The sequence below is a fragment of the Ovis canadensis genome, chromosome 20 (assembly GCF_042477335.2).
Source record: "Ovis canadensis isolate MfBH-ARS-UI-01 breed Bighorn chromosome 20, ARS-UI_OviCan_v2, whole genome shotgun sequence".
Taxonomy (NCBI): domain Eukaryota; kingdom Metazoa; phylum Chordata; class Mammalia; order Artiodactyla; family Bovidae; genus Ovis; species Ovis canadensis.
In genome coordinates this window covers 21,326,140-21,343,536 of record NC_091264.1, presented here as the reverse complement: position 1 = coordinate 21,343,536, position 17,397 = coordinate 21,326,140, and the positions used below count along the sequence as shown (strand labels likewise).

General features: G+C 37.2%; 1 protein-coding gene across 4 annotated transcripts in view; it reads left to right on the top strand.

Moving 5' to 3' along the window:
- TINAG (tubulointerstitial nephritis antigen) overlaps positions 1-17,397 on the top strand; it is a 108,325-nt gene that overhangs the window by 28,003 nt on the left and 62,925 nt on the right. For all 4 annotated transcript variants that reach the window (XR_011251390.1, XM_069564106.1, XM_069564105.1 and 1 more), the window contains exons 5-7: positions 7,846-7,969; positions 11,942-12,092; positions 15,079-15,259. Coding sequence is in view for 3 of the 4 variants with exons in the window: in XM_069564106.1 (XP_069420207.1) it covers positions 7,846-7,969; positions 11,942-12,092; positions 15,079-15,259 (456 nt within the window). In the remaining variant the exon portion in view is untranslated. The remainder of the gene's footprint in view (positions 1-7,845; positions 7,970-11,941; positions 12,093-15,078; positions 15,260-17,397) is intronic.

The following is a 17,397-nucleotide window of genomic DNA, read 5'->3' as shown; positions in this document are numbered from 1 at the left end:
TACATGGCCATACATGACCATAGCCTTGACTAGACAGACCTTTGTTGGCAAAGTAATGTCTCTGCTTTTGAATATGCTATCTAGGTTGGTCATAACTTTCCTTCCAAGGAGTAAGCGTCTTTTAATTTCATGGCTGCATCACCATCTGCAGTGATTTTGGAGACTCCCAAAGTATGAATTAATTCAACCCAAATGAAGTTTTGTAGACTGTGATGTGTAACAATGAGGAATAGAATATACTGATCATGGGAGGTTAGAAAGAGTCTAGCTTAAAGATTTTGGTAGCTCTTCCTGGATGACAGTCCTAAGTGTCAGCAGACAAAAGGAAACAGAGACTGACTGTTTTCCCTGGTACAAGCAGACTGACTACAGGAAGTGAGGGAGGGGAAGGGAAGAGGGCAAGAGGTCCTGCCTAGACCGTGCAGATCCTTGTTTTGTAGGAAGACTCACTTCTATCCACTTTAGATTTATGTCTAGTGTCAAGTCAAATGACATCGGCTGATCAGCCTTTGCCTAACCTTTTCTTAAAGGTGCTTTCTTGAGATTGTTCAAAATAATGTCTTGATTGGACAACCCTTTTCCAAATTGTTTTCCTCTCAATTAGATTAACCGACAATTTTCTCTCAGCCCATTTGGACTTTGTGTGCTGTCTTGATAAATTCACAGTGGGACTGATGGGGAGCTGGTCTTTGGAAGACCATAGCTCCCTGAAAATTTAAATTCTACCACTTTAGACTTTTTTCTCTTTATGGTAGAAATACAGGTTAGAAACTATTTAAAACACAGTTAAAACAGGTTAGAAAACACAGAAATTTATTTCAATATTTCTCAACATATGTGCCATTAGCCATCAATCCTGCAAGGTTTGGAATAAAGATGTCCTATCTGTGGTCAAGTATATTTGTGAAATGGTGTATCTTCCTTCCAAAGACTCACACTATTCATTAATATACTGAAGAGAATTCTGCCTTCATTGACATTTTTTTTTTTACCCCATGTTTCCTAAATCATGACATCATAGAACCTTTTCTTCTTTGCTTATAATGATGGTTAATATTCCACAGGATTTATATTCCACAGAACACACTTAGGAGATGCTGCAATATTGAAAGAAAAGTGCTGGAGGGAGCAGAAATGCATTCAGGGATAAAACAAAGGTTTCTTAGTGTCTCAGAAAGAATTCTTATGATTGTAGGCAAAATTGGCGTGCAACTGTCCACTGTTAGTGATGGACAGGGAAGCATGGCATGCTTCTGTCCATGGGGTCGCTGAACTGAAAACTGAAGTCCTTTGAAGCCAACAGAAACAACACAGTTGAGGTCAGTTGATAGGGACATGTAGGCAGTGCATTTAGTCACATGGCTGTCTTTCATATGCCCTGATGGACATGAGCTCTGCATGCTGTGTCTTTGGATCTTATTTAGTCTGGCTTAAATGTTTATAGCAGAGGTACCCAGCTCACAGGCCTGTGAGAAGTCCATGAAATGATGAATAATAAGTACTTACCACACAGTTATAATAGTTATAATGCTCAATAATAGTTGAGCATAACAGAAATGTTATTATATAAGATATAAATTTATTCTTTCTTCCTTGCATTAACCTTGGGAGAATAGCAGATTTCTGAAACAGGTAAATTCTGTAAGAGCTAACTAATGAAAGGCTTCATTATTTAGAGCATTTTATTTCATAAATAGAGTGTTCTGGATTTATTGGCCCTGATGGACTTTATGTATTTCTGGTGAACCTGAAAATTCTATTCTGCTCCTAAATCAAATCAAATCAAATCAAATCATGTCAAGTCTAATCTAATCAAATGAACAGCTCTGTACCTGATTGTTTTTCAGGCATCAAGTTGAAGTGCATTGAATTTGAGAGAGAACTTTAAGAGGCTTCCCTGAGTTATACTCTATTATAAATATTGCAAATATTTTGAATAAAAGATACTGTTTTCAAACAGAGATGGGGAAAGTCAGAGTTCATTTTTCTACTTGGCTTAGTCAAAAAATATAATTTTAATAGCTTTGTTATTCATTCCCTGGAAGAACAATGAAGTTAACTAAGTTATCCCAAGTAAGACTCGCCTCTTAGGTGGAGCTATTTGGAAACTATTAAAACACTAATAAAGCTGGTATAACATTTACAGGAGTAGCTTTGGCCACCTCATGCGAAGAGTTGACTCATTGGAAGAGACTCTGATGCTGGGAGGGATTGGGGGGAAGAGGAGAAGGGGACGACAGAGGATGAGATGGCTGGATGGATGTGAGTCTGAGTCTGAGTGAACTCTGGGAGTTGGTGCTGGACAGGGAGGCCTGGTGTGCTGTGATTCATGCGGTCGCAAAGAGTTGGACACGACTGAGCAACTGAACTGAACTGAATTGAAGGAGTTCATATGCCACAACTCAGACCCGATGCAGCCAAATAAATAAGCAATAATAAACATTTAAAGCCTGTAACTTTACTACATTATATGGTATCAGGTTGATGTATATAAACATGTTCTAAATTTGGGGGATAACCTCATTGTTTACTAGTACATCTTTTCTCAGACACTCAATACACATGATATTAGTGTGTCTAAGTTGGCATCACTAACAAATAAAAAATATCATATTTTTCTTTTGTTTGTTGGAAGTTAAAGTAAAGTAACATTTCATATATTATACAACTTTTAAAACCACTGATCATTGAAGTGAGAAAGGAAAATTCACTTCATTACCTGGATCATCATTATCTAGATAAAACATAGTATGTGATTGACTAAATCTATTTCTCTAGGAGGCAGTTGTTTTTTATTTTCTGAGATGTATTTTAGTGTTGGTAAATACTGAACAATGAGAGGTACCTTTGGGAAATATCAGAGTGACTGTTCCCAAGGTCCTTTTTACCCGTCATTAGTCTTTGTGTCCAGTTCTTTGCGACCCCATGAACTGCGCACACGCCAAGCTTCACTCTCCTTCACATTCTCCCAGAGCTTGCTCAAATTCATGTTCATTGAATAGGTGATGCCATCCAAACCTGTCATCCTTTGTTGCCCACTTCTCCTCCTGCCCTCAATCTTTCCCAGCATCAGGGTCTTTTCTAGTGAGTCAGCTCTTCACAACAGGGGGCCAAAGTATTGGAGCTTCAGCTTCAGCATCAATCCTTCCAATGTATATTCAGGGTTGATTTCCTTTAGGATTGACTGGTTTGATCTCCTTGTTGTCCAAGGGACTCTCAAGAGTCTTTTCTAGCACCACAGTTCGAAACCATCAATTGTTTGGCGCTCAGCCTTCTTTATGGTCCAACTTTCCCATCCTTCCATGACTACTGGAAAAACCATAGCTTTGACTATACAGCCCTTTTGTCAGCAAAGTGATGTCTCTGCTTTTTAATAGGCTGTCTAGGTTTGTCATAGCACACAGTAGGTGTAAATGATGTGGCAGAAGAACATGACAGGCAGATGTCATGGTGGACTTTAAGCGCACACTTCCCTCAGTTCATCCCAGCATCTCCTCCACTCTGTGGGTGAAGAACCAGGGGCAGAACTGGATGTCTCTGAAACAAGCATTTTGAAATTCAAAGAGCATCAAGCATTTCCTTATGTTTCCTCCAGGCTCTCTTTTTTCTTTCTCTCTCTCCTCAAAACAGAATCGCAAACCCTTCAGCAAACTTGAGGAAAAACACACTGTCCTCACTCCTTGTTCAGCTGAACTTGTGGCAGAATGAATGTGTTATCAGTCTGCTCCTGAGTTTTTAGTTTATTTTCTTTACTAGTCGAAGCCTGATGCGTAGCACTGTGATGTAATTGAATCAACATCATGGGGCTGAATTGATCACCACAGGACATATCTTTGAGAGAGAAATGTGAAAATTTACTTTTTCCCTTTTCTGGGAACAAAAATTGGGGGCTGTTAAAAAGTAGATTCCTGAGGTGATTCCTGAGGTGATTCCTGAGGTGATTCCTGAGGTGTGCTTATATAATAGATACCTGCTCTTTGGCTGTTGCCGAAATATGGCCTCTGTTCACTGGTGCTGAATAGAAACTCAGAGAGAGAGTTTTGTGTGAGACAGAAAAGAATAGCTTTATTGCTTTGCCAGGCAAGAGGGCACAGCGGGCTAGCGCCCTCAAGACTGTGTTTCTGACCTGGAGAGGGTAGTGAGTTTTACAGCAACAGGTCGAAGAGGGCATCGTGAGCTTGTGGACTGTCTTCTGACCGGTTGGTGGTGAGGCAAGTGGGAGTCCACATCATTAACCTTCTGGTTGGAAGCGGTCTGGGATCTAAGTCCTTGCGGCAGCATATAGTTAACTTCTCCCACCTGGTGGGGGTTTCAGTGTCTGCAAAACAGCTTGAAACAGCTCAAAATGTGACCTGAATATTTATCTAGAGTCCTTGAGAAATAACTAAAGGAGGCCTTAGACTTTGTTTAATGGCTAAAGTATTATTATTTTGTCTTGCTTCACTGTTTTCCTTTCTTTTTGCATTTTCTCATTCCTTTAATTAAACTCATTCTTTAACTAAATTTCTAAAGACATGGAGAAGGAAATGGCAACCCACTCCAGTATTCTTGCCTGGAGAATCCCATGGACAGAGGAGCCTGGTGGGCTACAGTCTATGGGGTCACAAGAGTCGCACACGACTGAGTGCCTTTCACTTCACTTCTAAAGACAAAAGGCAGGTGGAGGACACGAGTGGTGGTCTGTTTTCAGATGATTTTTTAGGGTCCTTCTGGGCTACATGGACTCCCCAAGTTAGAAACTATCTAATCTATATGATGATTCTTCCCAAAGTGAGTTCCATGAAACACTAGTCCTCTGATCTACTTCACAGCAAAAATGACGTTAAATCAAATGAAATAGAGTAGAATACGTTGCATTGGGTCACGCATTATTGAGAATCACAAATATTATTTTTGTTTCTTCCAGCCTCTCAGCACTTAGGTAGTTTATAAAAAATATTGCAGTGAGGACAAAAAAGACTATTTAATTTTTGAAGCTGGTGTTTCTTAGAACTGTTTGATTAATCTGCTGCTCCTCTTGTAATTATCTATTACAATTTCTCAGAACTAGTGTTCTGAGAAAGTCATCTTAAGAGAGAGCAGCTCATCAATTTCCAGAGGCACATTTTCTTTATTATCACACCTCTGAAGCTGGGATGCTTCCTACATTTGACAATGTCCTGGGTTCAAGCAAAAAAAAAAAAAGATAAAAGGATAAATAAAAAGGGGTAAAATTCCATGGGACAGAGCTTAGTAATGTGGCCACACCTGGAAGTCAAGGGAGACCAAGAAATATAGTCATTTTTCTGAACCTGCAGGTACTGAACTAAAATTGCTATCACTAAACCTTATAAATGGAAGGAAAGCCTACTCAAAGCAGGAGCCCTGAGGAGCTAGCACCATCTGCCATAGTGTGGGCACTGATTAATGATATTTACAAGAAACTAGTTCCGTATAAAAACCAAAACTGGCCAAGTAACAAAACAAAACTCTTTCAGATTTCAGGCATGAAGGGCAAATATTATCGAAGATGAAAAATTCATTTTGCCATTAGCACCTGGAAGTTAGCCCTTTCTCCTCCAATATTAAGAAGCTTAGAAGAAATTTCGTGGTGTGCATGGCCCCTGAACTTGGTCAGAAGAGAATAATATTTTCTGTTGACTTCTTGGGTCACTCATTATCCACATTTAAGTGGGAGTAAGTGCAACTAGGGCATGAAGGGGTGATTCACCAAGTGGATACTGTGCAGACATGGGCTCTTAGTAACACTGTCCAAAATGTCCAGAATTTGATTAGTTAGTTCTCAGTCTGCTTTGTGACTGGGTTTCCTTTACTTTTAGAGAGTTTGATTCTATTAAATGCAACAATTATTGTAAAATATTCTCCAGCATTCACCAATGCTTTTAATTCTTACATTTATTCACAGGATATTTAATCTTTAATCAAAATTGAAATATTAAGGTGGGAGACTGTTCAAGTTTGTCTAATCTTAATCTGGAAACAGAATGTGGCTGAAATTTTTCAGCATTACAATGAAAGTAAAATGCCATCTGTAATAGTGTAAAACTTTTTAAAATTAAAATTTTGCCTCTTTAGGTCACTGTCATTTTGGAATTTCTGTCTCTGTCAGCTGATCCTCTTGACTTTTTTGCTTTATTAAGTTATCCTTTGACCAAGGGAAAAAAAATCATTTAATGAAGTCAGACTTCATTACCAACTCCTAAAAGCTGTTATTCTGTGGTGTTTACTTTTCTTTATTAGCTCTTGAAAACATTCTTACTTTATAGAGGAATGCAATAATCATGGAGTAATGAGGTGTAAAATTTGCCCTGTGTTTATTATATCAGATTGTCTGGTATCGTAAAGTAAATAAAATTTCAAGGTAACACACGCTTCTTGGGTCTCAAGTCCTATGGGCTTATTTTAAAGAAAAGCAATATTAAATAATTGGTAAAAAGTCTTGTAAGATCTGACAGGTGAGCTTCATGAATTGATCTGACTTAGTGATAAATACTGTAAATATGTTTTCAAAAAATATGGTATTTTGCCTGTTGTTTCTCTATCACCTTTTCTGATGGAGAAGGATTATACATTCATATACTTTTATTTTTAAACAGTAAATCATAAAAAATAAATAAATGCTATTATTATAACAATGTGCTTGTGGGGAGGAAATGATTTTCTTAAAGTTGTGCAGTCTATCAGATAGATGTGTATTTCCTCATTATTATCAGATATTCACTGCATACCTCCCATGTACAAAGTTCTCTGGCCAACTTTGGAACTGCTGCTGCTGCTGCTGCTAAGTCACTTCAGTCGTGTCCGACTCTGTGTGACCCCATAGACGGCAGCCCACCAGGCTCCCCCATCCCTGGGATTCTCCAGGCAAGAACACTGGAGTGGGTTGCCATTTCCTTCTCCAATGCATGAAAGTGAAAAGTGAAAGTGAATTTGCTCAGTCCTGTCAGACTCTTAGCGACCCCACAGACTGCAGCCCACCAGGCTCCTCCATCCATGGGATTTTCCAGGCAAGAGTACTGGAATGGGGTGCTATTGCCTTCTCCGAACTTTGGAAAGTGGATGTCAAATTCTGAATAGCTCAACCCTGCAAAAATGTGTTATACTTTTATTACTTCCACAGAGCAGAAGGGAAATAGCACAGCTCCATTATTAAATTAGAATTCTAAAGTGATAAATTGCAATAACAATGATAATCTAGCTTTTTCTGGAACATGAGACAGCTTAATATTATAAATTCCTAAAAGCACACTGATTAACCAATAATGAAGGTATGAGAAATGTATAAGGTAGGTATATTTCTGTCCCAGGTAGAAAGACTTTGAGAATGTGTCTATATCTCTGAAACGATCTACTCAGAGAAGCAAATTTATTCTGCTCCAACTCCAAGATTCTGCAGTGTGGCCAATCTGATGACATAAGAATCAAAAACCACCCAGATTTCTAGGATTTCTATGGCACTGCTCTTCGAGTTTTCACGCAGACACTCTACCACAATCTACTTGAGAATTTGACACTTTTATCCCATCACCTAAATAGCAGCAAATAGCAGCAAATAGCAACAAAAACAGTGGCCAAAATTATTGCATTATATAGTAACCGAGAAAACACATTCTATGTATTCTTTCAATTTTGTACTATGTTATGATTCCCCACATTGAATTGCTATTTTAAATAGAGTGAAATAGATATGTTACATAGATAATACATTTAAGAAATGTCATTCAGAACAGCTGAACGTACAAAATAAAAAAAAAAAAACTTTATAACAGGGCATGGGGATTTCTTATAATGGTTATTGGGATAAATTGGAAAAACTCTGACACATTGCTTCTTTTTCTTCTTTAGGCTTCTTTAGCTGAAACGACTGATCTTCCAGAATTCTTTATTGCATCTTACAAATGGCCTGGATGGACCCATGGCCCTTTGGATCAGAAAAATTGTGCTGCATCCTGGGCTTTTTCCACTGCAAGTAATAAAGTCATTTTAATTACTTCCTTATAAATTCTCCCTTTTACTCTAGACCCTGGGATAGTAATTAAAAGGGTTTTTAATTTAGAACATGTAAATATTATCACTTGGTCAATAAAATAAAATCTTACTTTGACCAGAGAAAGCAGCCTGAAGATTAAATAAAAATCCATTTTTACTCTGAAATTGGTCTGTATCATCACAGACTAATTTTAAATAGAGAGTAGATCAAAAGAGCAACAGAGAAAAGTTGCCAAAATTTGTTTGTTCTTTGAGAATTAAGGGCAGATCATAAGAAGAGTATAAGATTCTTCTTTACCCATAGTACTATCTGCAATACTAATAAGTATGTTATACAGACAAATAATTCTTATATTCTCTTCTCTTGATTAGATCTGCAGAAATATATTTAATTATGAAATTAATATATTTGATGTAGAGACTTCAGAACTTAGTGATAGTGGATTAATGGATAATGGATTTCATTTTAGATAAAATCAGTTTTGTAGATTCTGACTCTACAGTGATACAACTGATCTTCTAACAAGAGTAGTTTCCAAATTACTTTAAAAGTGTAAGGAGGGACTTTCCTGGTGGCTCAGTGGTTAAGACTTTGCCTTCCAGTGAAAACGGTGTGGGTTTGATCCTTAGTGGGAGAGCTAAGATCCAGCATGTCTTTTGGCCAAAATACTAAAATGTAAAACAGAAGCAATATTGTAAAAAAATTCAGTAAAGACTTAAAAAAAGTTCATTAAAAGCAGTGTGAGGGATGACATACGTCTATTACAGCAACTTCATACAGTTTCACGAGCCAGGACATCAGTACTCAGGTTAATTCCAAGATTTGGCCTCCAAAGTATCCTCAAAATGTGTTGATTGTATTATAACAATTAGACCTCATACCACATTGTCGACTCTCAAAGATCAGTTTCATAAAACTGTGCTCTATGCTTGGAAATAATTCCAAGAGTCCTTAAAAACAGACTAAGTACCGAATGCATCATGGAATAACTTCCTAGGCTCTGAAGGGTGGCACTTCGTAGGACAGAGGAGTGCTGATACTTTCTCTAAATACCATCACTTCATAGAATAAGCCAGTTTGTTCTAGAAAAGATGCATCTGGTTGAGCTCACCCTGGAGCATCTCCATCTGTTACTTCTATGGTAATGCTTATTCCCTCCGGGTAAACATTCTCTGGCATGGGAATCTCTTTGAGCCTTGTTTCAAATGGATGGGGACAGATTTAATCAGATACATCGTTTACCGTTTTATGTTTATATGGTTAATGTATTACACCTCCTAAGGGATATGCAATAATTTTACTTTAAGCTAGACCAGCATTTCTGAAGATGTCTTAGGAAAGATATTTGCTGTGAAATACTGAGAGTAACTTGCTAAGCTGATCTGGGCTCTGTTTTTTTGGAGTCCATTGATTACAGTCCCATAGACGGCCTCAGCACAAGGCTAAGTCCATCTGTCCTCTGCCTAACGGATGTCAGTTTTGTATCCTGCATAGTCAATATAGCAGTGGTTACAATGAGAAAAGCTGTCTTTCAAAGAAGCTAAAAAGTATAAAATGGGATAAAGAAGACAATCCACACGTATAAAAATATGGTTATATAGCTAAATAAACTTTAAGCAAGATGTCAGAAGCTAAGAGGCGAAGGAGTTCCGAATGGTAGGGGTGATGCCTGCTGCAGAGCAAACTTGGAGAGGAATAAATTAAGCAGGAAAAATAGCAGTGTGAGTCTCAGAGGTAAAGCTCGGTGAAAGTTTTCATATAAAGAGCAGAAAACAATTTGTTGAACTGAGTCATTCTTAAATCTTCTGACCTTTTCTAAGTATTTCAAGAGAATTTGGATTAAACCTTCACTGAGATTCAGGAATGCCTGTAATAAGAGCAACATGTTGAATATCATTAGAATTTAAAGCTCTTATCCTTTGGTTGGAATCTACAGATTCATGGGGCTGGAAGGGAAGAAGAAGTCCCCATTTTCAAGCCTTTGCTTTTATAAAAGAGGCACAAACAAAAGAAGTGACCTGCCCTAAGTGAAAGGCAAGAAGTCCCAGAAGTGAGCCCAGAGGCAGGGTTCTGACTCCTTCAGTATTGTTTGTGAAAGGCTTTTATGAACCAGAGAGTGGTTACGGGAATACTTGATTCTGAGCCCTTGTACTGAAAGTCAAAGCATCAGGAATTCCTATTTTCTGTTATGAAACAGGGAATTATTTTCTTGAGACAGAGAGATGGAGGTATAATGATTTTTGCTCCTGTGAAATATATCCTAGCACAAAATACATGGGAAGTGAGAAGCAAGTAGGAGGTTATAGATCCAACACACTCTGAGCATCTAAAATATGCCAGCAATTACACTACAGAATTGCATATGTGCTGTAATTATGTTTTATAAATACGTATACAGAAATACATATACAAAGGCATTATTTTTAAAGAATTTATTTCAGCGCTAGTTTAATAATTCTGCACTAGCATTGTGAGGGGTTCCAGTACACAGATAATTTTGATGAGTAAAAACTATAACTTCTGAGAAAAGTGGATAGGTAGAAAAAGGTTATGAATGTGCTTCCTTTAATCAAAAGTGAGTCCCAGACTAAGAAGAAGACTATATCAGGTCTCCAACAACAACAAAAGTCTGTACCAAAATGTCACTGACTCCAATTTTCTTGTGATCTCCACACATTATCATGGCAGCATGATCAAAATGCTCACACATATAGTTTTCTGCTACTGGTTGATTAGTTTCCCCAGTCTATCATTCTATGAGGTCAGGATGATGACTTGATTTTGTTCTTTGTTGCACTTTCTACTGCTTAGTCTTGTGCCTGCCACCTAGCAGGTGGTGAACAAATGTGTACTGGGGAAAGGAACACACATTAACAACAGCCATGCTAGGGAATTATTCAAACAAAGAGAATGTTCCAGTCACAAAGGGTAGGCATATACATAAAACAAGGTGAATTCTACATCTACTGAGATTAGGAACATGATCTTCAAGAAAATTATAAGCACAAAAGTGTGCTATATAGCTTTTTGATAATTTTTAAAATCAGGGTTTAGTTGCTTTACAGCATTTTGTTGATTTCTGCTGTACCGTAGAATGAATCAGCTACATGTAAATGAATCAGCGATACATGTATCGCCTCCCTCTTGAGCCATCCCCGCATCCCAGCCCTCTAGGTCATCACAGAGCAAGGAGCTGAGCTCTCTGTGTTACACAGCATCTTTCCACAGTTATCTATTTCACTCATGGTAGTGTACGTACGTTAATCCTACTCTCTCAATTTGTCCCACTCTTTGATTCCTCCTAACTGTATATACAAGTCTGTTTTCTATGTCTGCGTCTCTGTTCCTGCCCTGCAAGTAGGTTCATCTGTACTATCTTTCTAGATTCCATACATAAGTATTAATTAGTGATAGTTTATAATGTAGATTCATGCTAGTCTCAATTAATTTTAAAACCAAAATTTAATTTACTCCACTATATCAGATTAACATGGATACATTTTCAATGAATATTTCTGTGATTAGCTTTTCTGATTGCCTCAGGTTAGTTACATTTATTATATAATGAATATATATATTCATTATATATATTCATAAACACACATTTTAAATACAGGTGATACAAATGTAAGCAAGATATGACTCTTGCTAGTAAGGTGTTTCACTTGACAGGTTACTTAATGAAGACTTCAGAAGTATATAGAACATGAAAAGAACAAGGAACTAGAACAGACTTTGAAGATGGTAACATAATGCAGCAATGCCAAAACCGGACATAAACTATGACTGAAATTATGACATGGTTGAGAGTGTTGGAATATGCATCACATTTGGCCTTTAAGTTCCATTAAGTTTCAGAGCCTAGTTTAATGATTCAGACAAAAAGGGCTATGCAAATTTTGGCAATATTATATGTCATTAGAATATTAATTAATATTCTCTTTGAGGCAGGTGTGGCAGCTGACCGCATAGCAATTCAGTCCCAAGGTCGATACACCGCCAACCTGTCCCCTCAGAATTTGATCTCTTGCTGTGCCAAGAAGCGCCATGGATGCAACAGCGGAAGTGTTGATAGGGCTTGGTGGTACCTGAGAAAACGTGGGTAAATAGCTCCCCAACATGCATCTCTAGGATTCTTAAGAGTGCTGCTTGGGTTAGAATAAGGGGAAAAAACATTTTGCATTTTCTCCGAACTCTACAAATATATATGCTACATCTATATAAACACAGGAATTTCATTTAAATATATTCTCTGTTTGGTATCTACTGAAGTTATAAGCTATCAGAAACAACTGTTTGAAAAAATGTATACTTTTCTAGCTAAATTAATAGAGACAAGTAAGCACTGTCTTCTTGTGGTTCTGAGCCAAATGGTTGTAGAGTCCCACAGTGGGGGTAGAGTTGAACTTATCTTGAGACTCTGAGTTCCCCAGGCAGATTAATAGATGATGCCAGGGGAAGATTAGCCTAAGACCCAGAGGGATGATATAAAGACATGCTGTATAGTTGCCTCAACTCATCAACATCATTGTCACCATTAATTCCATCTGATGAGACGATGCAGGTTGCATTTCTTTACTCTCATGTAGTCTGATACCCATGCAGCACCCTGTGTTTACTATAAGATCTACTTAAAAGCTGAGTTATTTGGCAAAGGAAATAGCAGCTGATAACTAATAGTTGATGTATGTGCTGCCCACGTGTTCTTTCCTCATCCACTGAGTGCTCTGGACAGAGGAGCCTGGCGGGCTACAGTCCGTAGGGTCACAAGAGTTGGACATGACTTAGCGACTAAACCACCACCATGGTGACTTGATATTCCTATTGCAAAAAGTTATGACCCACTAAAGGCTCAGATGGTTAATATTTTTTTAGCAATAAAGTATCTTTTAATTGAGATGTATGCATTTCTGGGTGTGCTATAAGAGACTGGGTGTTATGTATTTATAAAGTTCTTTAAAATTTGTATCTAATGCTTTGCTAATAAGATGGTGATTAGAATGGGCAACTTTGGCTAATACCTTCCTGATTTAATAGTGCCCAGTCAGCTTCTGTTTGTATTATTTTACTATAATAAAAGTTAAAGCCCTTTAGGAGCTTAAAAATATAACAACATTGAAGGCCAATTAAATCTCCTTGTATTAGTCTGCTCAGGTTAACATACCAAAACACCATAAACTCTGGCCTAAACCACAGAGTTTTAATTTCTGGAAGCTAAGTTCACAATCAAGGTGCTCAAAGTCAAATCACTTTCTGGTGAGACCCCTCCTCTTGGCTTGCCTTCTTACTGAGTCCCCACTCACAGAGGGAGACATCTCTGTTCCTCTTATCAGGGTCCTAATCTCAGCATGAGGGTCCCACCCTCATGACTTAATTTAAAGCTAATTATCTATCTATACTGATATAACTATATATCTATATAGAGAGATAATATAGATAATCTGTATACAGAAAGATAAATCTATGGTTGAAAAGTAAAGCTCACAAATGTTTGAAAAGGAGAGAAAAGTGAATGAATAAAGAATAACTAAACTTATATGGAGCAGAAGTTTTGTAGGGAGATGTGAAAAGTTAGCATAAGGAAACATTTTCTGGAAAGAAAGTGCTAATTCATATATATATTGTGAATTATATGCTTTCTTTCTGAAAATTTTGTCCATAATCTTACCTTGCTCATGGATGATCTGATAATCATGGTTTGTTTCCAGCCTAGTATATTTTTCAAGAATGTGAATATTTTCACTACTGGTTTAAATAAAGTTATATTACCGCACACAAAAAGAAGCTAATTATCTTTCTAAGTTCCCATCTCTAAATGCCATTGCATTGGTGATTAGAGCTTAAAGTCATGAATTTAGGGTGATACACCTCAATCCATAGTACTTATTATCCCCAAGTAATCCACTGGTACCTTTTGTGAAAGTAGCTTAGCTTTCATCATGCTTCTTACTCAGATTCTCTCACTTTTTTCACACTGTTGAATTTCCTTGAGGCAATCCTAGGACTATAATTCTATGGCCAGCTGAACATCAACTATCCATGAAATAAATTCACTGTTTTATTTTCCTTATCGTCTGCTTCCATACTCAATGAATTGTGTTAGATTTGGATCCAAATAATTTGTATTTTTCTATGTTCAGTTTCAAAATCAGAAACCAAAATTCTTTTATCATTTGTATAATGTATATATCTGATAACTTTCTATCTTATTAACGTCAATACTGTAGTAGTATATACAATTTCTCTTGAAGGATCATGAATTATAAGCACATAATAATTGAAGTCCTATGAGAAGGTATTTATAACAATAAAAATATAAAAATACTTAATTCTAAAACATATAATTTATCAGAATACTCCATCTGAATGTGATAAAACCTGTTCTTTTTCATATTAAATTTCGCTTTTTTAACTTATCTGTTTTTAATTGAAGGATAATTGCTTCACAGTATTGTGTTGGTTTCTGCCAAACATTAATATGAATCAGCCATAGGTATACATATGTCCCTCTTGAAACTCCCTCCTTCTTCCCTCCCCAGCTCCGGTTCGAGTTCTCTGAGTCATACGGCAAATTTCCTTTGGCTATCTATTTGGCTTTTTATATTATAGTTATAAATGAAGACTTAAGGAGTTATTTTATTAATCATTGCTTTTCATCTTCACAAAATTCTATTTGGTAGATAAATGTCTTTATTAGAATGGATTTGAACAAGGTTTTAGAACCTAAAAAAAATTGATACAAATAAGCTTATTTATAAAACAGAACAGACTCACAGGCTTAGAGAAAAAAATTATGGTTACCAGAGGGCAAGGGTTAGAGGGAGGGATAGATTGGGAGTTTGGGATTGGCAAGTACACCCTGCTATATTTAAAATAAAATGCCTTACCATGAAAAAAACTATAACAAAGATATAGGAATGGGGCAGGGAAAGGGTTCATATGATTGAACGACTCTGTTCAGTGTCCTGAAACTTATATGTAAGTAGCCAGAAAGATTTACAAATATGTAAATCAGTAAAACCGTACGGAGATAGGTCATTACTGCATTTCCTAAGTATTACATTTACTTCTTTGCTTACTCCTCATAGACTGGTATCCCATGCATGCTATCCACTTTTCAAGGACCAAAATGCTACCAACAATGGCTGCGCCATGGCAAGTAGGTCTGATGGACGGGGAAAACGGCATGCCACCACACCATGTCCCAACAGCATTGAGAAATCCAATAGGATCTACCAGTGTTCTCCTCCGTATAGGGTCTCTTCCAATGTAAGTCAGAATTGCAAAACTTCTTAGTGGTTAGCTTTCTCAAAAATATATACTACTGTTAATAAAACTATTTATAAACAAGTATATTCTAAAATAATACTATACTTTCAGATATAATTTTTGATATTATTGAAGTGTTTATTAACGACTTCCAATTTGGGTATAATTTTTGATCTTTGTAATATTATCTGTGCAAATGATTGCCTTAAATTTTAAAATTTCCTTGGGAATAGAGTTTTATTTATTTATTTTTTAATTTTTATTTTTACTTTATTTTGCTTTACAATACTGTATTGATTTTGCCATACATTGCCATGAATCAGCCATGGGTGTACATGAGTTCCCAATCCTGAACCGCCCCTCCCACCTCCCACCCCATATCATCTCTCTGGATCATCCCCACGCACCAGCCCCAAGCATCCTGTATCCTGTATCGAACATAGACTGGCGATTCGTTTCTTACCTGATAGTATACATGTTTCAATGCCATTCTCCCAAATCATCCCACCCTCTCCCTCTCCCACAGAGACTAAAAGTCCATTCCAATACAGTATACTAACACATATATATGGAATTTAGAAAGATGGTAATGATAACCCTCTATGCGAGACAGCAAAAGAGACACAGATGTATAGAATGGAATAGAGTTTTAGAATTCTGTTTATTATATAACACACATGTATATATGTGTATATAAAGTAAATGGTGGTTTAGTTGCTAAGTTGGATCTGGCTCCTTTGCAACCCCATGGACTCTTCTGTGATCCTGCCAGGCTCATCTTTCCATGGGATTCTCCGTGCAAGAATACTGGAGCGGGCTGCCATTTCTTTCTCTAGGGGATTTCCCTGACCCAGGGATTGAATCTGCATTTCCTGCATTTCAGGTGGATTCTTTGCTGGCTGAGCCACCAGGAAAGCCTATACACACATACATATATACATAGTTGACAGATAAAAGCTAAAGCAAACCTTTTTTCATTGACCTTTTGGTGGTATTAGCTTATTTTATTCATCCTTTGCCTTACTCCACAAAATACTTGAAATGGAAATAGTCATGGTGGGAAAAAGATTCCCCTGGATTCCAGTTTGTCATGTTAAAATTCTGGGAGAATTTTACTCCATCTTATCAGTGTCACCCAGACATTCTCACTTTCAGACTGTTTGAAGCTTCAGCGATTTCCAATTATCTGTAGAATACAGTTCAACATTCTTACCATGACGTACAGGTCCTTCATGGCTTGGTTCTGATCTACTGCTTTTTGGACTCATGTCCAACCAACCTACCCATTCCCCACCTGCCCATGTTCCTCATAAACTGACCGCTATCTGCTCCCCACATGCACCAGGCCCTCTTTGCTTCCACTTAGCTGGGTGATGATTCCTCTCACACCAGTGGTTATCCCACCAACTTCCATGTCAAAGAAGTAGGTCAAAACTTCATCTTCCCTGAGACGTTTTCTTGACTTCTAGGTAGAATCAATGTCCCGTTCTTGTTTGCATCCACGGTATTTGTGCTTGTCTCTATAGTCAAGCTTAGTATATCATGATTAGTTATGGTACTTAGTATTTCATAGTTATGTTACTTAGCAATTAGTTATGTGATTGTCTGTCTACTCCACCAAAATGGAAATATCTTGAGGACTGGTGCAGGGTTAATATTTGTTTTTGTCCTAGTTTCTGGGATGTACTCTAATCAAAGTGCATATGTGAATGAACTTCTTCATTCCTAAAAGTTGCATTACACAGTGGATTAAAACAGAGAAATATTTGTATGCTAAAACTGAGGAACCTCACAAAATAATCATCTGGGATCACTGTTGTGGTCTGAAGAATGGAGATGACACTACTTTCCACTGATAAAACAGTGTTTTATTTAATTTTTTCTTTTTGACCATAAAAATTATTATATTTTCTCTTCATTCCAAAATATTGCCAGTGGTACGAGTCAATGAAACATGCACGTGCCTTGTCTTTAACAAATTCACCAATGTGGAGATTCACATGCAAGTATTTCAAAGTATGATTAAGAGTAAATTGCAAGTTGTCAAGGCACACTGGGCTCCATAATTCCTAAGCTGATTGTACAGCCCCTAACATTACAGACCAACCAATAGGTGTAGTGTACTCTGACAACAATAA